This window comes from Nyctereutes procyonoides, unplaced genomic scaffold (genome assembly GCF_905146905.1).
Source record: "Nyctereutes procyonoides isolate TBG_1078 unplaced genomic scaffold, NYPRO_anot_genome, whole genome shotgun sequence".
NCBI classification, from domain to species: Eukaryota; Metazoa; Chordata; class Mammalia; order Carnivora; family Canidae; genus Nyctereutes; species Nyctereutes procyonoides.
In genome coordinates, this window is record NW_026575133.1 from 897,230 (window position 1) to 919,487 (window position 22,258).

The window sequence follows — 22,258 nt, forward strand, 5'->3', positions numbered from 1 at the left end:
GTACCCTCACATGATACTGCTTCTACATGGGATCCCCCAGAGATCTCTGCGGCTTTCTGTAGGCAGGGCCACTGCCCCACAGGAGGACATGTCAGAGTGAGAAAGCTGGGAACAAAGCAGCATCCAGAGGGAGGCAGCTCCTCAAAAGGAGAGGCAAACCCAAACCCATGTGTGATGTCTTTTCGCTTCATACTACAAACTCCACCCCTGCTTGGCACAGTGACCTAACATCCTTGCAGACTAACCCAGTTCAGAATCCCTTCTCCTCCTTGCAGGTAGACCAAGGGAGCAGTGACCAAAAGGAGTGACCCTTGGGCTCTCTCTGAAGTTAGGGTGTATAATGAAATGTAGTTGGGATTATACAATGTATGGGGTGGGAGGGGGTCAAGATTAAAAACCAATCAAACAACCATAAGGAACAAGAGAAATAGTTCTGGTTTTTGAGAGGAAGTCTCTATGGACAGGCAACATTTTGCCCCATTTTATAATTGACCTAAAGTCAGAGGAAACAGCTTAAGTGCCAGATTTCATAGACTAACAGAAGCTCTACCAAGACTTTGCAGTGGGGGGCAGGGGCAATATTCGTTTTGGGGGCATGTTTTTGTTTTGTTTTTAATTTATTTATTCATGAGAGACACACAGAGAGAGGCAGAGACATAGGCAGAGGGAGAAGCAGGGACCCCGATGCAGGACTCGATCCCAGGACCCTGGGATCACACCATGAGCCAAAGGCAGATGCTCAACCACTGAGCCACCCAGGCATCCCTTGTTTTTGTTTTTTAAAGCAATCAGGCCATGAATTTCAGTGTCTACTCTCACAAAGTATTGTTGGGGATTTGGAGACTCTATAATGAAAACATTAAGTATGGCAATATGTCCACAGAACACCCATAAAAAAGAAGCCGATTACTTTATTGTCACCTCATGTGAATAATGCCATGGATATCAAGCAGAACTGAGGAGGGGGTGATGCTGGCCCTCTCGTTGGGGTGAGGTACCGACTGTCCTACTCTCGGAAGCGTCACATCCTGAATTACTCAGTAGTAGTAGCTGTCTTGCCCCCACAGGATCCATAGCCCAGCATCAATTACAGACTGAGGACTGGGGTGAAGGGAGCAGTGTCTTCCTGAGAATCTTCCGCCTCCACCATCCTCAGTTCACTCTGTTCTTCCTCCCAGCCAAACAAAGCAGGGCCAAGTGTTGGCTCTGGTAGTTGCATCATTGGTGGGCAAGGAGCAAAGTGTCTGCCTAACCCAAGCCAGATGGTGGCAGCCTTCTCGATCCCCGCTTGGAGTCCAACCTTCTGTCCTCACTTGTATGAGGCGAATGTGAAGCAATGCATCAGCCAGAGGAGGCTTTTTTTTTTTTAATTTTTATTTATTTATGATAGTCACACAGAGAGAGGCAGAGACATAGGCAGAGGGAGAAGCAGGCTCCATGCACCAGGAGCCCGACGTGGGATTTGATCCCGGGTCTCCAGGATTGTGCCCTGGGCCAAAGGCAGGCGCTAAACCGCTGCACCACCCAGGGATCCCAGCCAGAGGAGCCTTAATGTTGGCTAGTGTTGAATAAGTTCTCACAATGTGTCTGTGTCCTGCTTCATAACCAGTGCCTCCATCATAAAACGAAATTAAGAGAATGTTACTCTTACTATTACCATTTTATGGATGGGGAAACTGAGTCTCCTGCCCAACCCCCAACAACCAATAAGTATTAAAGGCAAACCCAAGGCCCGGGTCTGTCTGGCTCCAGAGCCTCATCTCAGCCACTCTGTTGGGTCGCCTGGGGTCAGTAGCCAAAAAAGAAAACAAGCTTGGAGGCACAGTGTCAAGAGTTAATTGAAAGGAGAATTCCCAGCAACTTAGATCAGATGAGATTAGAAGACAAGTATTTCCAACACAAGGAAAAGAGAGGATGTTGGTAAAATCTGTGCTAGGTTCTTTGCCAGTGGTCCTGTGTTGTAAGATTACAGAGAGCTAAATTCATAGATTGGGAAGCCTAAAGTTCTTAATTCAGTAGGAGCTCTCATTCCAGCTGTGGGAAAAATAGTTATGCTCTCTGGGGATTATGAATAAATTGTGTCGTTGCCCAGAATGAACATAAACAATCCTTGTTGAATATAAGAGAGTTCTGAGGTTTTCCAGGAAGAATTAGGCAACACTACAGAGTAGGTCTCACTTATAAATGGCACATCAAACCTATGTAAACACTGTGAAAATAGGCTTATCTTGTGAGGTTGTGTGTGTGTGTATTTATTCAAGTATAGTTAACATACAGTGTTGTATTGATTTCAGGGGTACAACAATGTAATGATTCAATAATTCTCTACAGTGCTCGGTACTCACCACGATAAATGCACCGTTAATCCCCCTTCACCCATGTCACCCGTCCCACCGCCCAGCTCCCCTCTGGTGACCGTCAGTTTGTTCTCTGTAGAAAACAGGCTTATTTTTGGATTAAAGTTTTGCCTTTGCTTTTTCCTTAGATTCTAACTTCTGAACAAGACACCAAACCTATTGTCACAGACTATTTTTTGATGGAAGAAAAATATTTTATATCTAAAGAAAAGAATGAATGCAGGAAACAACCATTTCAGAGAGTCATTGGTCCAGAAGAAGAGATCATGCAGATTTTAAGCAGCTGGTTTCCAGAGGAAGGATATGTTGGCAGGATTGTCTTAAAAACCCAGCAGGAAGTAAGTGTGTCCTACACCATAACAACTCAGTATGTGACTAACCACCTCACCACTAGCCACCTCCTTAATTCAGAATTTCTTGTAATTGAAGTTGCTTTATGTTCTTCCTCTTAAGTAAATGTGCAGAAATGATTTTATTCTTCTGCATGTATCAAGAATGTTCTAAGTTACAGAAATTCAGTCTAAAAATTATCCTTTGTGTAAGAAAGGGAGCAAGAATTCAAAGGATTCCTTTTGCATGCCATCGGGGTAGGTGGGTCCAGGATTTGATTTATGTGCGAAGAGGCATTGTCTGAAGGGTCGTGGTAATGTGTCACGCTAGTCCCATTGGTGTTTTACATTTAGAGATTGGTTTCATGCGTACTAAAGTTTTGGCTAATAAAACGTTCTGTGCTTATAGGTAAAAACAACAGTAGTTCCTTGAAAATATTCTATAACTTCAGAAAAAGAATAATCTCTCAGCCTTAGCCAGAATTAGTAAAAATTAACATTACGTTCACTAACATTCCCGTGGTCACTCCCATGAAGGAAACAATTCTAACATTGTTAGCTCTTGTTGGACTTCGTGATTTTTTTTTTTCCAGAATAAACTGATGAGAGCCCACTAGCTTACTGCCATTTTTTAAAATGATGTATAAAGTCATTGCCTCAGTGTAGACGGTCATGCCTCATGATATGTCAATAATGAAGGAGTTGGGTCAGTTCAACAATTAGAGTAAACAATATTTATTGAGCACCTAATATGAGCCAAGCCCTGCTCTAGGCACTCAATTGCTCCTTTGGGGCATGTAATAGAGCTTGGTTGGCATAATGCCCATCAGAGGCCATGATGTTGGGACACAGTGGAGATGATAATGAGGCAGTTTTCAGCATCATATGCTACTTTTTTACTGTGTACCTAATTATGAACATGGCCTACAGCCTCCATGGAGCTACAGCACCTGCTCTGGGAGCCACAGCCATTGCCTTTCTTCCTAACCTTGCCCTAGACCATAAAAGGACACTTCGTTTAGGCAGAGAAATATAATTGTTTCCCTAGCCTCCTCTTCCTCTCAGACATTCACATTGTAAAGACAGGTAACAGGGGATCCCTGGGTGGCTCAGCGGTTTAGCACCTGCCTTTGGCCCAGGGCGCGATCCTGGAGCCGCAGGATCGAGTCCCACGTCAGGCTCCCTGGCATGGAGCCTGCTTCTCCCTCTGCCTGTGTCTCTGACTCTCTCTCTCTCTCTCTCTCTCTCTCTCTCATAAATAAATAAATAAATCTTTAAAAAAAAAGTAAAGACAGGTAACAAGCAGTTCTAATAATTATAGCTTTATGAGAAAATATCAGAGGGCTTACCTGGGCTTTGGAAGCCATCTTCAATTTCTCTCTACATTTTTTCTTATTATTCTTCATTGTCTTGCCTCATTCTCTAGCTACGTGTAAAAAAACTACTCTCTAAGTGATAATGTCAGTAAGTGAATTTTCAAACCATGTAGTTGTGTAATGACTTACAGTGTTTAAAGTTCTCACTCACTGCTTTCAATTGAGGGAATGGAAACCATCTCACACATAAAGAAATGGAGGTTCACAAGGTTAAATCATGATAAGGTAAGCCAGCACTGTGCCCAGCACTGGAGGCAGCAAGAAGGAGAGAACATGGGCAGGCTGTTTTGAGTGTCATATAGCCAAAAGGGCTGTGGAGGCTAGGAATGCCCATCTCCAACTTAAAATGCACAAGGGGCGCCTGAGGTACATTGGGTTAAGCTTCTGACTCTTGGTTTTGGTTCCTGTCATGATCTCAGGGTCCTGGAGTCGAGCTCCACATAGGGCTCCACACTGAGCATGGAGTCTGCTTGTCCCTCTCCCCTCTGGCACTCTCTCTCTCTCTTTCTCTTTCTCTCTATAATAAATAAATTAAATAATTAATTAATTAAAATATTTGAAATGTATATGAAAGGGGTTCCTGGGTGGCTCAGTGAGTTAAGCATCTGCCTTTAGCTCAGGTCATGATCCCAGGGTCTTGGGATGGAGCCACACGTCGGGCTCCCTGCTCAGCAGAAAGTCTCCTTCTCCCTCTCAATCTGCCTGTAGCTGCCCCCCTGCTTGTGTTCACTCACTCTCTGTCAAATAAATAAATAGAATCTCTTTTTTTAATAAATAAAATGTATATGAAAACAGGCTGTAGAGACCTGAGGAATAAATATTTAATAAAGACTGGTGGAAGAGAAACATTCTGAAGAATACAGGGATAAATTAGAAGGGAAGGCTAACAAGCATTTTCTGATGGGGAAAATACAGTAAGCTCTCCTGTATAATGCCTTTGTGGGAGGATTTTTAAAAAGATTTTATTTATTTATTTATTTATTTATTTATTTATTTATTTATTTATTTGAGAGAGAAAGAGAGAGAGCAGGAGTCGGGGAAGGGGGGGAGGGAAAAGCAGACTCCCCACTGAGTAGGGAGCCTGATTCGGGACTTGATCCCAGGACCCCAGGATCATGACCTAAGCCAAAGGCAGGCACTTATCCAACTGAGCCATTCAGGCGTGGGGAGGTTTTTGAAGTGACTGACATGTTCCTGCTAAGATAACAAATCACATTTAAAGTGTTTGGGTTGGGACGCCTGGGTGGTTCAGTCGTTGAGCATCTGCCTTCAGCTCAGGGTGTGATCCCGGAGTCTTGGGATCGAGTCCCACATCAGGTTTCCCTGCATGGAGGCTGCTTCTCCCTCTGCCTGTGTCTCTGACTCTGTGTCTCTGTGTCTCTCTTGAATAAGTAAAATCTTAAAAATAAATAAATAAATAAATAAAGTGTTTAGGTTGAGCTGGTACATAGTGACACACACAGGTACATATTTGCTGACTGAATACATGAATTCAGCAGTTATTGAATGAACAGATACTAGCATAGTCGATAGGTCTGAGCTATAAGTATTTCCACTTATTTCATTCTGTGGAACTCGTGAGATAAAAGTAGTTTGCCCACATATTCAAAGTCCCCAAACTGCTATGACCTCTGATCTCTTCTGCCCGCCTGCCTGCCCGCCTTGTATAGTTGTCTTGCCTCCTAGGCTCTCAGGTGGTCAGGATCACATCTTCCTGCCATCAGTATGCCCTCCTGTGACACCTCCTGGATGTGAAATCAGACAGACCTGGCTCTGCCACAAATTAGATGGCCTTGGACAGCTTGTTTAACTTCTGTAAACCTCTGTTCCCTAACCTGTAAATCTGTAATAGAAACTACTTTACCTGATTACAAAAGATTAACATGAGGGGATCCCTGGGTGGTGCAGCGGTTTGGCGCCTGCCTTTGGCCCAGGGCGCGATCCTGGAGACCCGGGATCGAATCCCACATCGGGCTCCCAGTGCATGGAGCCTGCTTCTCCCTCTGCCTGTGTCTCTGCCTCTCTCTCTCTCTCTCTCTCTGTGACTATCATAAATAAATAAAAATTAAAAAAAAAAAAGATTAACATGAGACTCATGCCAAACATATAGACCATATGAAGAAAAATGTTTAGTAAGCCTAAAGAGCTTCAAGAGAAGGCTGTTGTTCTGGCCATAGAAGCTGTGCCTTCTAATGCGGCAGAGAACTCCTTGCAAACAAATAAGTTCTGAGTGAGGTTCCAAGGAGCTCTCTTGAAAGTCATGCTTATTGCATAGTTATTGAGGTATTTTATGTGTCTATTAGAACCTTTTTTGGTTTTTTTATGCTTGCTTGCTTCGTGGTTTTCAAGATACAGATTATAAATTGTCAGATGAATTACCACCCAACCCCACTCCCCAACTGATTAAATATATTGTGATCAACACAGTGACATATTACACAGCTAAGTCTCTAGGAACTGACACGAAATGAACACCACAATCTTTTAAGTAGGGACAAAAAACAAGTTGCAGAACATTATGTGAAGTTAATATAATATAGACGGTAACTCCCCCCTCCCCAACACCCGTAATATAACAAATGGGGTCCAGAAACATCAGTCATGAAAACTGTAGAGACCATGACTGCAAGATTAAAGAAATGATTGGGGTGAGCCTGTGGGCTGATTGACAAGCTCCAGGAACCAGTCCTTTCCTGTCCTGGCTGTGGTTTGGCGCCACCTGGTGACGATATCCATTCTGACTTTTATATCAATGGGGACAATTCTGGGTCCCTAAGGCTGGTTGGAACCTCCAGAATAGTGACAGCGATTCTTGGATTTCTCTGGTTTGTTAGCACCATTTCAGTGACTTGATCTGAGGAGATTAGGCTAGGAAACTGTTGAAGATCAAAGGACCTTCCTGCTAAATGCTCACTTCCTGAGATGGGGTTGTCCCTCCCTCCTTCAGACCTCCCCCTTGCAGAAGCTAACCTACCCTTCATTTGAGACTAGAGCTAACAACAAACAGGAGTTATTTGGTGATTACATTAAATCTAAATTCACACAATTCCAGGGCTTCATTGTATATACGTGTTCACATACACAGAAATACATATATCCATAGCAGATGTTTAGAAGTATATATGACCTAACAACAGCGGGTTTTTTGTAGAGAAGACGAGAGGAGTGAAAAAGCTGATAATAGGGGAAGTATGGCTTTTTATCAATATATTTCTATACTGTTTGAAAGAATTTTAATAAGGTACATGTCTATAGATACATCTAAATATACTTAAAGTTACATGTGTAAAATTTACTGAAAGCCAGTTCACCAAAGCCAATTAACCTGATGATCAATTGTCTTAATTATTGAGAATTTTGTCAATATTCGTTTCAGGGTATCCTACCTCCAGCCATTATTTCAGCCTTTTCACCACTGGTTCTTTTCTTCCAGCCTGGCTGAGGGGCAGTTTGCATGTTTCATTGTTCAGATATCTAGCATTTCTTAAATGTGTAGGGAATGGATGGGCTTTATCTTAAATATAATTACTGTGTTCTTATTTGGCTTTTGGTAATTGGCAATTTGGTACATTGTCCTTCTACAAATATATCTCCAGTTGACTTGGACCCAAAATCTACAGGTAGTTGGAGTAGGTGTACTGGCTTATTGTGAGCCAGACCTTAGCAGTCTGTCAACATCAGCAGAAATACCTACATTGGGACCTCTGGGTGGCTCAGTGGTTGAGCTTTTGCCTTCAGCTCAGGTCGTGATCCCAGGGTCCTGGGATTGAGTCCCGCATTGGGTTTCCCACAGGGAGCCTGCTTCTTCCTCTGCCTGTGTCTCTGCCTCTCTCTGTGTCTCTTATGAATAAATAAATAAAATCTTTAAGAAAAAAAGAAAAATACCTACATTACTTTCTTTCCCTCAGAAGACATGGGTATTCCTGTGGAATCATTTATGAACTATTAAAGTGTATGAAATAGAAAGCTGAGAAATGGTTTCTACATTGCCCAGATACAGCTCACGTTTCCACTGTGGGTTTTTCTTTCTTGCTGTACATCCTCTTACCATTTACTCATACTTTTCTTCTTTTTTAAACACAGAACCTAGAAGAGAGAAGCATTGTTCAAGATGACAAAGAAGTGATCTTGAGCTCGGAGGAGGAGAGCTTCTTTGTCCAAGTGCATGACGTTTCTCCAGAGCAACCTCGGACGGTCATCAAAGCGCCCCGTGTCAGCACCGCTCAGGATGTCATTCAACAGGTGAAAGCCTCCCCCTTGCTTGTCTCAGTCTGCTCCTCAGTGTAAATCACTGGGACAAATCAAATGTCAGCTTGTCTTATGAATGAAGTTCTAGAACAATGGAGAAATGAAAAGGGAGAGTGTGTCTCTAGGTTGGGATACTAGTTCATTCCTTTAACAGACACTGGCCTAGTATCTGTTGGGAGTCCGGCTCTCTGTGGAAGGGTTGATAACAGATTTAAGAGGGGACTCCACAGAGTAGTAATTTCATCATCTCAGAAATGCTTAAGCCAGGCCCTGGTGACTGTTTCTTAAAGATCTTACAGAGGACATGCTGGAGGCCTTCTCTGGCCCTCTCGCTCCTCTAAGTCTTGCTACTTGGCATAGATTGTTTCAAAAAACTGTATCTCCTTTCTTCAAGCCTCGTGATGGTTTGTGTTTATTAAATGCCCATTTGAGAAGTGGTAAAGCCAATGGTTCATGGCACAGACTCTAGATCAGATAGCTCCAGGATCAAATCCCAGCTCTACTTCCTAGGGCCTCAGTTACAGTGGTGTGCTGGGAAACCAGCTCTCCTAAAGAAAAAGAAAAAAGAAAAAAAAAAAAGCCCTAATTGATATTTAGTATTTTGCCAATTTCTTTCTTTCTTTCTTTCTTTCTTTCTTTCTTTCTTTCTTTCTTTCTTTCTTTCTTTCTTTCTTTTCTTTCTTTCTTCTCTTTCTTTCTTTCATTTTCTTGATTTTATTTATTTGAGAGAGGGAGAGAGCCTGAGCATGAGAGGGGGGTAGGGGGATGCAGAGGAAGAGGGAGAAGCTGACTCCCTGCTGAGCAGGGAGCTTGATGTGGCCAATCCTGAGACTCCAGGATCAGGACCTGAGCTGAAGGCAGACGCTCAATGGACAGAGGCATCCAGGTGCCCCTAGTATTTGCCAATTCCTGTTGCATGGATACTGCAGCATGTCTGATTTTATGGCCTGTTCGAGTTGGTTCCAGCACACTATATTATATACTGGGTGGTAAGCTACTGCATCGGTAACATGGAGATAGTATAACAGTACTTTCCACACAGAGTTGTTGTGAAGATTAAATCAGTAAATATACATAAGGCGTTCAATGCCTAGCACCTGGTAAGCACTATTTAAGTGCTATTTGCTATCACTACATGATCAGGTGGTTAATATTTTCCTCCTTAATAGAGTTTGACTCTAAGAGAGACTAGACACGTTTGTTTGTTTCCTTTATCTCCCAAAGTATAGTACGTATCTGGAACACAGAAGGCCCTCAGTAAACATTTGATGAACAAGTAAATGTATAAATGAAAGATGATCTTGTACTAAATGGGAAGTGAGACCAGGCAAATTACGAAAATGCCTTCCACATCCAAGACCCTGTGACAAGGAGACAGCCTGCTGGGACAGAGAGGCTCCCAAGGGTCAGGACTCTGTCCCTCATGGTCTCTGTGACCTTCATGTCCATGAGGCTTGGTGCATGTAGCAAGTCCAGTAGAAGTCCTTACTCTGTTACTCAGTAGCTGTGCATTCTCTGGAATCTGCTTAACCTCCATACATTTAAGTTTTCTTGTCCAAAAATGGGGTAATATGTAAATCAGGGTCTGTTGTGAAGCTTCATCAGGTAACATGGGAAAGCATATTATACGCAACAACCACACAAATGTCAAATGAGGGATGGGACGATACAATCTGAAAGTTCCCCTCCTTCTCTAAAAGTTGGTGACATGTTCCCACCTTAGAGTTTCATTCGGAATGGATGCAGGTGCTGGAGATGATGTGTCAGTATCCAGTTGACCATCACTTATCTTTCAGACCTTATGCAAAGCCAAATATTCCTATAGCATCCTGAGTAACCCCAACCCGAGTGACTATGTGCTTCTGGAAGAGGTGGTGAAAGATGCTACCAAGAAGTCCTCCACCCCAAAGTCCTCCCAGCGGGTCCTTTTGGACCAAGAGTGTGTGTTTCAAGCCCAGAGCAAGTGGAAAGGTGCTGGAAAATTCATCCTCAGGCTAAAGGAGCAGGTGCAGGTAAAGTTCAAAGCTTTCTTGCTCTCTCCACAAAGGATCTGATGTTCTTAACTACGTGGTAATCAAATCTGGGAACTTGTGAAATCTAGGAAAAAGTTTCAAAGTCAAGGAATATTGTTGGGAGAAAACTGTTTGGCTTTGTTTTTACTACATGAAGAGAAATGTGCTCCCTGCTGTGGTTAAGCGGTCCTGAGATGGGATTCCCACAGCACTTCTTCCCAAAGCTCTCCTGAGAGAGGAAGAAGAAAGGGCTCCATGAGAGCTTGTTAGGTGATTGAGGATCCTGGCTTTTACCTTATACCCATGGAAAGTTTTTTTTTTCCACAGGCATCCCGAGAAGATAAAAGAAAAGGCATTTCTTTTGCAAGTGAATTCAAGAAGTTCACCAAATCAACTAAACAGCCCCGAGGACTCACATCTTCTCAGGTCTTGGCCTCAGAAAGTGCCCAAAACAAGGAGGAGAAGCCCACGGGCAGCTTGTCCTCCAGTGACACCACAGACTCCCGACAATAACCAAGGTTGGCATGTTTTACCCAGGTAGACTGAGTCATTGTACCATTTTGAAACAGGGGCCCATCTATACTACTGTACAAGGCAGCAGGCCCAGAGGAGGATGTCCCCTGAAGTCAGATGGGAATTGTACCAAAAAGCAAGAAAAGGGCTCTGAAGATCCATGTACTTTTAGCATTTATCATTTTAGACCAGTTGTAGATAACTAAAACAAAGGCCCTGAGAGGACAACAACTTGCCCAAACTACTACATCAGCCTCATTTTTGTTCAGACCTGGAACTGCCTTAATTTTCTATCACTAATACAGATATTCTTGAAGGACTGTTGTGGGTCATTCAACTCTCATGCCCTTGCATTTCTAGTTTCATGCTGTCCATTTTGAGGTTTGATTTAGCCACAATGACCTCACCTTGGTCTGCCTCAATTAAAAAATAAAAATCTGGCATTCAAGATCTTATGGTTAGAAAGAAAGCAAAATTGCCTAACAGCCTCTATCTGGAAACGGCAGTAAAGTCAGCCTTTGGTTGCCTGCCCATTGCTAGGTATCTACAGAATAAACTTTGTTCCATCTTTAAATAAATTATATGGAACCCCAACTCAAACAAAAACAAAAAACATAAGGAAACCAAGCATAGATTTTTTTTCATTTAGTTTCTTAATGAACCCAAGGGATTAGTAAAGCTCACTCTTTACCTGTGCCATTGTAGTTCTAAAATTGAGAGACTGCTAGCATAGCGAAGGCATTGCGGCTTACACTGCAGAGCTTCGTCTGCCTTTATCACAGTCAGGAATTTCTTATATACAATCATAGAAGCTCGCAATTAAAGAATTCATTGATACCTTTTGGCAGGACCTAATCTGATTTACACGAGCGCAAAAGAAGGCCCAATACACCGAGCCCATGTTTATAATTTAAGGAGAAAGTCCTGAATAAATGGTCCTCCATACTACAAATGCCTTCAAAACAACCCCCTCCTTCAGAGTATGAATCATGTTATAAACTCTTGTACAAATGGTGCCCTCAAAAAGGCATCCTTCTGAGGACTTTCTGTGCTCATGAGTCCAGTTTTGTGTTTTTACTGCTTTCTGAGAACATAAGGTTTCATGTTACTTACTCAAATTTTCACCCCTGAAGTTTTAAGAGTTACCCCTCAATAATTTAGGAACTCCTGAACAATTATTTTATCTTAACTCTTTTATCTGGAATAAGGCAGAGTTGAAGTAATTCCACCTTTAAGAAAAGTTGAAGTTTATTGTGATTAAATTGGATTGTGATTTTTAAAAAATCTTTCTAAAGGATGTGGTGTTCCAGGGCAGAAATAGGCTCGTGTTCCACCTCCCAGGAACATCGTGTTATAACACTGCGAGTTTATGGCAAATAGTCTCTCCTTCCAAAGCAGCCATCAGACCTGTGGGTTTCTCTTGAACAACACTAAACCCATGCTACACTGCAGATGTTTCTGCTCCTTCATTTTAAATATACTAACAGGTTTATGTATACCACTTTACAGGTGAAGATCTTTTGGTAAGAAGTTAGTCAAGAGTGAACATGGTGGAAACAAATATAATTTCCTTACTTTCATTACACTTCAACTGGAAATTGATTTCTGAACTGAAGCCTTCTTCACTCATGATGTGAGGTCCATGCTGAGGTCAAGCAAAATGACACAGGGCTACCTACCAACCAGTCTCTTGATGAATGCAGCAAAGAAGCCCAGGAGATTGCCATTTTACAAATGTCAGCAGTTGGAACATTGCTAAGCTGCTTGCAGTAACAGACTTAGAGTAAGGGTCAGCAAACTTTGTCCATAAAGGGCCAGACAATAAGTATTTTAGGCTTTATGGGCCATATGATCTCCGTTGCAGCTACTCAGCTTGGCTGTTAACAGTGCAAAAGCAGCCATAGACCATCTATACATGAGTGTGGCTGTGTTCCAATAAAACTATTTACAGACACTGAAATTGCAATTTCATATAATTTTCATGTCACAAGTAATCCTCTTTGGGTTTTTTTTTTTTTCAAGCATTTAAAAATGTAAAACTATTCTTAGTTCAAGAGCCATACAGAAACTGGTGGTGGGCTGGATTTAGCCCAGGGCCATGGTTTGCTGACCCAACTTAGAAAACTGGGAACAAGAGCCACAGTGGTCTGAACACAAGCAAACTAGCTTTCATCACATTCATGGCTGACAATCGGAAGCTTTGGGGCATTGCAAATGTAAATATATCCTGTAAGATTCATTAAAAAGTAAAATGTAGTTTCTATATTGTGCACCATTAGTGGACTCTTTGGCATTTCTTTTTATGTAGAGAATGATGATTTTTTAAAGTTTATTGCTTATGTATTCACAGATTATTCCACTTTTGGTTTTCACAGACTGAATTTAGAATGATGTATAAATTAATATTTTCTGAGTTGTGGCATCTTAACAAGAAATTTAACCATTTCTTAAAGCAAAAGTAGACTGAGTTGGTGTTCGAATTTATTTATTTTGCAAGGTTTGTACTGACACTGTACTTATGTATTTATTATACATAGCTTTCTTGATATTGCTTATGGATTAGAAGCATCAGCGGTTCTATTTGAAGACAAATCTCCTAAAAAGAAAAAATATGTGTTCTCTGAATACCTGACATGGAACAGAATTTCATGTAAAAAAAAAAAAAAAAGCTTTATTTTCATTTCTGATTAACTGAAGAGCTATTGATCCAAGACATAATTGCTATTTAAAGTAATTACCTTTAAAATCTTGCTGCATAAACTATCACATAAGTGTAAAGGATTCTTCTCATTCTTGGTATGAAGCAAATTATGACTTTTAAAATGAAATGTGTTCCTCGAAAATCTAAATTTTATCTTTCTGCTGATATTAAAATTTTTTCTTCAAATTATAAAGCACACCAAAAATCCTTTTTCTTTGGAAAGTTTTGGGTTTTTTGGTTCTGTTTGGTTTTGTTTCATTTATTTATTACCAATTATAAACGTGAATAAAACAGTCCGCAATTCTTTGCATATTCTAAAATTGGAAGTGTTAAAAAATACACCAGACAGCTTTCACATTAATGGAAGTTCTTACTGACTCAAAGCCTTAATGCTAGCTAGAACAGCCACCATTTGCTGGTGCCAGAATTCAAACTATTCCAGTCTGATGTCGTTTGCCCAGTGCTACAGGTTTCTCTTCAAGTCCTCAGTCTAGAAGAAATGCACAATACTGCCCCAGTTGGAAAAAATATTCCAGAAACACTCTCATGCTTCTATAAATTTGGCATTTTTTTCTGTTTTGGTTTACCATGTACTGAAAACCGAGGTACTGGCCTCACTGAAAACCATGCAAACAGGCCGAGAAGCAAGACTCGTCGCTGGAGGTTTAGCCCTTGGCCTTGACACTAAGCTCCAGCCCCGCCCCGCCCCACCGCCATCTGTAACATAGTTGATTCCATGGCAGGACAGTCTGAAACTTCTGGGACAGAAGTGAGACTAGTTTTTACAAGTGAATGTATTCCCTATGTCAAACCCAACTTGGTTGTTCATCCCACTTAGAGGTGAAAGTACAAACTCCATTGTATCAGAGTCTTGGAGACTTCCTTCCAGAGTCTTGGGGACACATTTTGCTCAAAATGTAGCGTCCACTAACTTGGCGTTTGCCAAATATATGAAATTTTTATTGGTAGCTTCTCTGAACTATATAGCTATGTTGGTATACCAAATGAAAAATTATCCTTTTATTTTGAATGAATCAAACAGCCACTCAGACTGAACCAGTTACCAAATCATACTTTCCAGACTGCTAAAAATCTGGGTAGCAAACTTTTATCAGTAAAGTTGATATGGAAGAGAACTTAAATATGCAAAGTAGGTTTATTACAAGATTTTGAAGAAAAATATGTTAACACACTTCACTAAAAACAAAGGAGCAGGAGTTCTGTGACTGTTAGGTGATGCCAGCTTTACAGAATGTGTATAGCTGGTGAGAAAGGATTAGATAAAAATCCAACATGGGGGATCCCTGGGTGGCGCAGTGGTTTGGCGCCTGCCTTTGGCCCAGGGCGCGATCCTGGGGACCCGGGATCAAATCCCACGTCGGGCTCCCAGTGCATGGAGCCTGCTTCTCCCTCTGCCTATGTCTCTGCCTCTCTCTCTGTGTGTGACTATCATAAATAAATAAAAATTAAAAAAAAAAAAAGAATCCAACATGGTCTGTGACATTGACAGAGATTAACTTCCCCTTGATCACCTGTTCATCTGGAATTGGTTGTTTTGCAAATAGGTTGCGTGAGGTAGTTAAGGAGTTGAGGGAAAGTTTGAGGGCAAATCGATAAGAAGTAACAATATTATTTGGGCAGCAAATGCCCTCTTGAGGAAATACCTCTTTTCATATCATCCTTAGCAAGTAATAGTTGCTTAGCAATTCTCCAGTTGGGGGTAGACAGGAAGTGCAACTCAGCAGAAGTGAGTTTTTACTTAAATTTGCTTTCATACAAAGGTCTCCCATCTCCATGGCTCGGAAACACTGGAGGCTCACTGATGACGAGGGCCCCCTCCTGCCACACATACTCCTTTCTCAAACGCCATCTTCCCCTTCCTCTTCTCTTTCCTTCTAATTCCATAGACCTGTCCCCTCTGCCCGGATACCCACAGGCCTTGCTTAATTCTGACAAGTCACAGAGCCTGCATTCTGCCTGATAAAACCGAAGCCACTGCCACCACACCAAGAGAAGAGTAGGATTCTCCTGGCTGGGGTCTCATCTCTTACTTGGTGGAGTGAGAGGCAGCCTACAGCCTACAATTCTCTCGGTGGCTGCCTCTGACCCCGCAGTTGCTTCTTACATGAGCAGCGAAGTGAGGGGACCCTCCAGAAAGTTACCAGAAAAGGAAGATTGCCTCTTACACAAAGTCCACCCTTAGGTCAGCATCCCCGTGATACCGTGTGTTGTTAACAATTTGTATGTTCTTGGCCATCTCTAAGTGTCAACGTCCTAAGGGATCGGTCTTTGGTTGACGGCTAAGGATTGTGACGTGGGATATCTAAATGTCGCTGAAATACTGAATCTCCATGATTCCCAAGTTATTCATATACATCTCTTGGATGTATAAAATCTCCAAAATAGTCTCCAGAATAGACATGCTCAAGCAGGTCTATGAAACCTTTCCTAGGTATCTGAACTTTGAAATAATTCGCTCTGACACTGAATTGGGTAAAGTTCCAGTTTTTTAAATGTTGTGTGATCTTCTCCCAGTCCAGGGAAGACTGAAGCTGTGTCTTATACATATTACCCCCCACTTCACTTTTAAGTGCCTAGCACAGTGCTAAGCACACAGTAGGTGCTTGATATTTGTCTAGTTTAAAAAAATATATTAAGGCTGTGGCATGTTATAGCCTCATAGTGTATGTTACTGTTAATGACTATGATATTTAGTTCTGAAAATGAAACTCATCAAACAGGCCATATAAGTTTATGCACAAATAGATACCATTCTCAAACCAAAAGAGTACTTGAATACTAGATGTATAAATAATAGTCCCACTGTGATTCTCTATATGTGTAACTAGGTTAAAAGCACAATACAAGTGTGAAATAGTTGATGAATTTCTATTTTAAAATGGATTTTTCACCTAAAGTACAGTTTCTGCTGCCAAAGTGAAAGATAAATGTATTTATATATGTTTGGTAAGTAAGTAAATAAATGAATGAATGAATGAATAAATGATTTGTGACGTGTAATGGTCCCAGGGAAAGATCCTGTGACCATCCAAAAAACTATTCATAACATTGCTGGACTGTTTTATATCTGAAATGTAGGTTAAAAGCAAATATGTGTATGTTAAATCGTACATTCTCATTAAAATAATTAAGCCTAAAATCACATGTAAGAACATGCCAAAAGATTAACATGCAATGTTGAGCTGATACTCTCCATTAAGCTGGAGTAATAAAGGAACTTTCTATTTTCATTTACTTCATGAGGGAAAAAAAGGGGGGGCTTTAAGCTCTAGACCAAAAGAACTGGCTTCTATAGTTTTTTGTTTTTGTTTTTTTTTGGCTTCTATAGTTTTGAAGACATAAGAGATGTATTTAGTTGGGACTGCTGTGACTTCTTTAATTCTTACATAAGAAGAGAAGGCAAAAAAAAGTAGCTGTTTTATTCAATTATTCACAGAAGAGGATATTTATAACCTGTTTTTACAAAAACTTACTTCATAGGCCATTCCTAGAATATGACAACAGCTTAGGTAAAATATTGCTTTTTAATTATATTCACAAGAAAAGGACTTTATCTGTACAAAGAGACAAGGAAGAAGGAAGAGAAGGAAGAGGAATAGGAGAAAGAGAAGGAAAAGAGAAAAAGCCCTTCAACAGCACCATTTATCGTTAAAACAGAGTCAAGTCTTCAACTTGGTTTTCCCACCCAGAGTTATCCCCCATCACCCTCCAGAGCACATCAGAAAATGCGACGAACTCTGAAGAGACTAGGATCACAAACTTTTTTTGAAAAGAAGCATAATGAACACTCTCATTTTCTTAAATAAGATCAAACTAGGTTACTTCTTAAAGTGTGTCATTCAGCAAGAGCCAATGAACTTGGCATCCAATTTCAAGCTATTTTTTTTCTCAAAAATTTTCCTGAAAATATACTCATATATAGAACTTGTCTCATTGCCATCTATAGTGTTGCAATAAAAATGTACTTATTTCATTTGAGAGAGTTTGGTTATAAAGAGTAGCTGAATGGTAAAAAAAGCAATCTCGTGGTCTTGATTTTTCTGCACTCTATGCCCTTATTTTAATCTAGCAACTGTAATTCAATTAAGTTCACTCCAAAGATCTTTTTTAAACTATAACTTAAGATGTATATTGTTTTTTGGGTTTTTTTTTTTAGAGAGGAAGAGAGAGAGCATGGAATTCGGGTAGAGGGAGAGAGAGAATCTTAAGCAGACTCCATGCCCAGCGCAGAGCCCAATGTGGGGCTCAATCTCATGACCCTGAGATCATGACCTGAGCTGAAATCCAGAGTCAGACGCTCAATCGAGCCACCCAGGCACCCTTAGATGTATATTAAGTCTTAAAAAAGCAATGTCATTAAAAAACTTCAAGCATTTTCTTAGGAAGCTTCCCTTGTATAAAAAGAGAATGTCCTAAATAAACTAGTATGTCTCTGTGTGCACCTAAACAAACATAAATATACAATAAAGTCCACTGACACTTCACTCTTCTACTGTAGTGATGTTTTCAAATATCTGGTGAAATCCAGAGGCAAGTGAGTAGCTGCTTCACTGCAATGTCTTTTGATTAGTTGATTTAAATCTTCATTCAAAAATGAATCCCCTTGTAAAACTTCATTCTGAAAAAAAATGTTAAAAGTGACTCATATTAAAAGTTCTTTGTCATAAGCAAAAGCCAAGCCATGAGCAAAACTGAAAATGGCAACAGTGGACCCTGAACCAGCACATGACACCTGATAGTGACAAGCACTGGGTCAGGACCCGGACACATCCTACATGCCTACACTGAACAGAATGGTCTCATGACCATCTCCACAGAGTCCCAATCCCACACATCCACCCCATCATCAATTCCTGAACATGGGGAAAAAAATAAAATCTGTAATGCAATTAGGAAGTTGGAATCAGTTAATAAGACAGTTTTTATTTCGTCTTTTAAAACAAAGATAATGAAAAAATCTCACACACCTTTCTTTTGGAACTTGAAGATTCAACGGGAGGATTGAACGTCATTGCAGCCATGCTGTATGTCTCAAAGAGTTCTGCAGCAGATCTATAATCACAGAAGGAATGTAAAGACATCACTCTATCTGGATATCTAGAAAATAATTAGACTGTACCCAAAGAGAAGGACTCATTATTCTAATGGGCAGCCCAGTTTAGCGCCGCCTTCAGCCCAGGGCCTGATCCTGGAGACCCAGGATTGAGTCCCACGTTAGGCTCCTGCATGGAGCTTGCTTCTCCCTCTGCCTGTGTCTCTGCCTCTCTTTCTCTCTCTCTCTCTCTGTGTCTCTCATGAATAAATAAATTTAAAAAAAAATGCCAGAAAAGGATCATGAATAAGAAAGCTGATGGGTAATTGTTTTCTTCTTCTCCATTTTAAAAAACGAGGCTGGAGGACAGATAGGACATATGAGGGGAAAAAAGTAAATGGCATTTAATAAGGCCAAAAGTTATCTCTATTCAGCCCAGAAGGAAAAGGGTTCACAGAAAACTAGAGTTTATGCCTCATTTAGAATGAGGAAGCAGCTGACTTCTTCTGCCATGTAGAAATATACAGCTATTTTGCCAAATCTCCCATTACTTCAAGAGAAGCTGGAACTTTTATTTTTAGGTGTATTTGTCCAATATTTAAAATATAGCAAAAAATTCAGTTTTTGTTTAAACCCTGAAGAGGCCAGAATATCTGCTTGCCTATGGTCACTTGTCTGTGATCTCCAAATTCAAGAAACCAGGGGGATCCCTGGGTGGCGCAGTGGTTTGGCGCCTGCCTTTGGCCCAGGGCGCGATCCTGGAGACCCGGGATCGAATCCCACGTCAGGCTCCCACTGCGTGGAGCCTGCTTCTCCCTCTGCCTATGTCTCTGCCTCTCTCTCTCTCTCTCTCTCTCTGTATGACTATCATAAATAAATTAAAAAATTTAAAAAAAAAAAGAAACCAGGGAGAGTGAGAAAGTCAGAAGAAAAATCTACAGCAAACTATTAATTCTGAGCTGTGAGTACATTACAAGGTGTCTCTTACATCATTTTCTTTTCCGTGGAAAAAGGTCATTATTCTTTCAACTGTTTGGTACTTTTGAAATTTTTCAAAGTAAGAAGTTGGAAAGGAAACTTCTCCCAGCAGGACCCTAACTCCCAATCTGGAGCATCCAATGGACGCTGGGGGGCAGATGCGGCTGCACTACACCAAGGGGACTGCGAGGCCCATGGAGAGAACTGTGGCCTCTCTGAGTGGCAGTGTTCCAAAGCACTTCTCTTCTCTCAGTTCTGCCCTACTGGCTCCAGCAGGACCATCAGGAGGAGGGGACACAGGACTCTCACTGTGGCTGGACTTGTGAATCGTCACATCTAGCAAATACAGCATTATCTTACTAAATGTCGGGCATTTGTGTTTTCACTATTCTTCCAATTTACCTGGATGTGTGAAACTTTTTATAACCAAAAACACATTAAGTGATCATCAAAAACACACTAACAAAATCATAGCATGTTTTCTCCTTAGAACAATTCAGGAATACGAATCGAGACCAAATCTAGATCAACTGGCACTTTGTATTTCCAAACCTAGGGCTTCCTAAAGCAGACTTCTCAGAGCAAGTGGTGACCAATGGCAGGCCTGACACGGCGGGGCTGGCTACTACCTCCGGCTCAACTCTGGCTTGAGTGCTGCCGAGCCTTCAGAGGGGGCTCCGGCCATCAGGTGGGCCGCAAATCTCCGCACGATGGGATGGTAATGTCTCTGAAGGACAAACAGGACAACCACATTTTGCACGTCAGTAATTTATAAAAGACCAACCACAGCAAAGATATTCTTTAATAAACACTATTTCTTAAAAATCACAGATACGTATATAATTCACAGTAACCACATACCGAAAGAAAAAATACTCTTTGCTCACATGATTACATTAATCTGATGACCAAGTTACCAGTGACATAGCTTAGTCTAGCTTTTACAGTATGAAAAGAGTAATCTAAAAGCAATTTCTCTTTTAGAGTGGAAAAAGTTAGCTTACAACAGGTTTCCTGAGACATATCTGCTATGAGTCTCCCTCTATGTCCACACTCAAGGATAAGGACACAGGCCACCCTCTTGAAACTGAGAGGCAACTTGTCTCATTGGGTGGGGCCATATGCAGATCTTCTATTCTGAATAGTGTTGGGGAAAGATTTCAATAATTTTTCTAAACTTCACCCCACAAAACTGCCATTTTCCACTTTCCTAGAAAATGTACCTCAACATCTTTAAGACCAAAGTGAAATGTAGACTATTAAAACAAGAATTCTACAAAAAGCCATCCCAGAACAAAATTATATTGAGGATTCTGGCAAATAACTACTTGGGGAAAAACTGAAAAACACTGCTCACAGAAAAAAGGTCATCCTTACCTGCAGTGCATGCAATTCCCAAAGCGCAGTGTTCTGAGCATGACAGTATTCGGGCTCATCCAACTCAGGAAGGAAAACCCCACTGCCCTGAGATTCGTTGTCAAGTAACAGATCTGTTTTTGGGAAAGTCTGCAAAAATACCACATAAAAAGAATTAAATTCATATTCATAAAGAATATTAGGTTCTGTATTTTCATTTCTGTTTAAATTTAATTTGAAAAAAATTAAAATAAATTTAATTCGATTTTATGCTTATATGAAGAGCTATATGTGGGGCACCTGGCAAGCTCAGTGGGTGGAGGAGTGACTCTTGATCTTGGGGTCATGAATTCAAGCCCCACATTGAGTATGGATAGAGCCTACTTAAAAAATAAAATATTTTTTAAAAAGAGCTATGAACACATGTACTTTATAGCTGTATTTATACTGACACAAAAATGTGTTCAACATTGTAACATTAAAAAAAAGGTGAACAATAACGTATATCTTAAAAAAGCTGTGTTGTTGCCCGGGTGGCTCAGCGGTTTAGTGCCACCTTCAGCCCAGGGTGTGATCCTGGAGACCTGAGATCAAGTCCCGCGTCAGGCTCTGGGCATGGAACCTGCTTTTCCCTCTGCCTGTGTCTCTCATGAATAAATAAATAAGATCTTTAAAAAAAAAAAAAAAAAAAAGTTGTCTTGTCTGTGTATGTGTGCTGTATATGTTTATATGTGAATAAAAAAAGTCTGCTGGAAGAAGAAAACTCCCCAAATGGTAAATGGTTACCTCTGCAGAGTGTCAACAGGGGTAGGAATGCTTTTTTTTCCTAATTTTATATACTTCTTTTCTCTCTGGATTTTGCCGTTATCACAGTAATAACACAAATAGGGAAAAAAAGATGCGAAGAAGACAGCACTGCTATATTACCAGAACTTAGCTATACTCCTTTGTATCATTACTTACATGCATTAATATTCTGTTAGTTGCTAAAATGCCAATGCTTGAATTTGGAAGAACGTGAAGAGCAAGGGTACAAAGACGCTTGATGAAGGCAAGGGCTCTCTGCTGAGAAACCTGCTTTCTGCGCTTAGTTAGCATGACATCAAGGCACTGGAGTACAATCTCGACATCTTCATTGGTAGCACCTAAAACAGCGGATATACCCTTCAGGGCTGTTCTCATTGCATTTTTTTTTTAATTCAATTAGCAACATATCAGTAGTTTCAGATACAGAATTCAATAATTCATTGGTTGCATGTAACACCCAATGCTCATCACATCACATGCCCTCCTTAATGCCCATCACCCAATTACCCCATTCCATCCCGCAACATT

General features: G+C 40.9%; 2 protein-coding genes across 7 annotated transcripts in view; one reads left to right on the plus strand and one right to left on the minus strand.

Moving 5' to 3' along the window:
• PLCE1 (phospholipase C epsilon 1) overlaps positions 1–16,848 on the plus strand; it is a 323,410-nt gene extending 306,562 nt beyond the window's left edge. For 4 of the 5 annotated variants that reach the window (XM_055300237.1, XM_055300239.1, XM_055300240.1 and 1 more), the window contains 5 exons: positions 2,486–2,695; positions 8,146–8,304; positions 10,107–10,322; positions 10,650–10,840; positions 12,345–16,848. In XM_055300237.1, coding sequence (XP_055156212.1) covers positions 2,486–2,695; positions 8,146–8,304; positions 10,107–10,322; positions 10,650–10,835 — 771 coding nt within the window. In that variant the 3' untranslated portion in view covers positions 10,836–10,840; positions 12,345–16,848. Of the gene's footprint in view, positions 1–2,485; positions 2,696–8,145; positions 8,305–10,106; positions 10,323–10,649; positions 10,860–12,344 lie in introns of all 5 variants that reach the window. The other variant, XM_055300238.1, reaches the window with a different exon arrangement.
• Positions 16,849–16,961: 113 nt separating this feature from the next.
• The window catches only part of NOC3L (NOC3 like DNA replication regulator), a 32,034-nt gene continuing 26,737 nt past the window's right edge, over positions 16,962–22,258 (minus strand). For both annotated transcript variants that reach the window (XM_055300243.1, XM_055300242.1), the window contains 5 exons: positions 21,887–22,068; positions 20,945–21,073; positions 20,197–20,294; positions 18,525–18,609; positions 16,962–18,175 (listed from right to left, as the gene is read on the minus strand). In XM_055300243.1, coding sequence (XP_055156218.1) covers positions 18,047–18,175; positions 18,525–18,609; positions 20,197–20,294; positions 20,945–21,073; positions 21,887–22,068 — 623 coding nt within the window. In that variant the 3' untranslated portion in view covers positions 16,962–18,046. The remainder of the gene's footprint in view (positions 18,176–18,524; positions 18,610–20,196; positions 20,295–20,944; positions 21,074–21,886; positions 22,069–22,258) is intronic.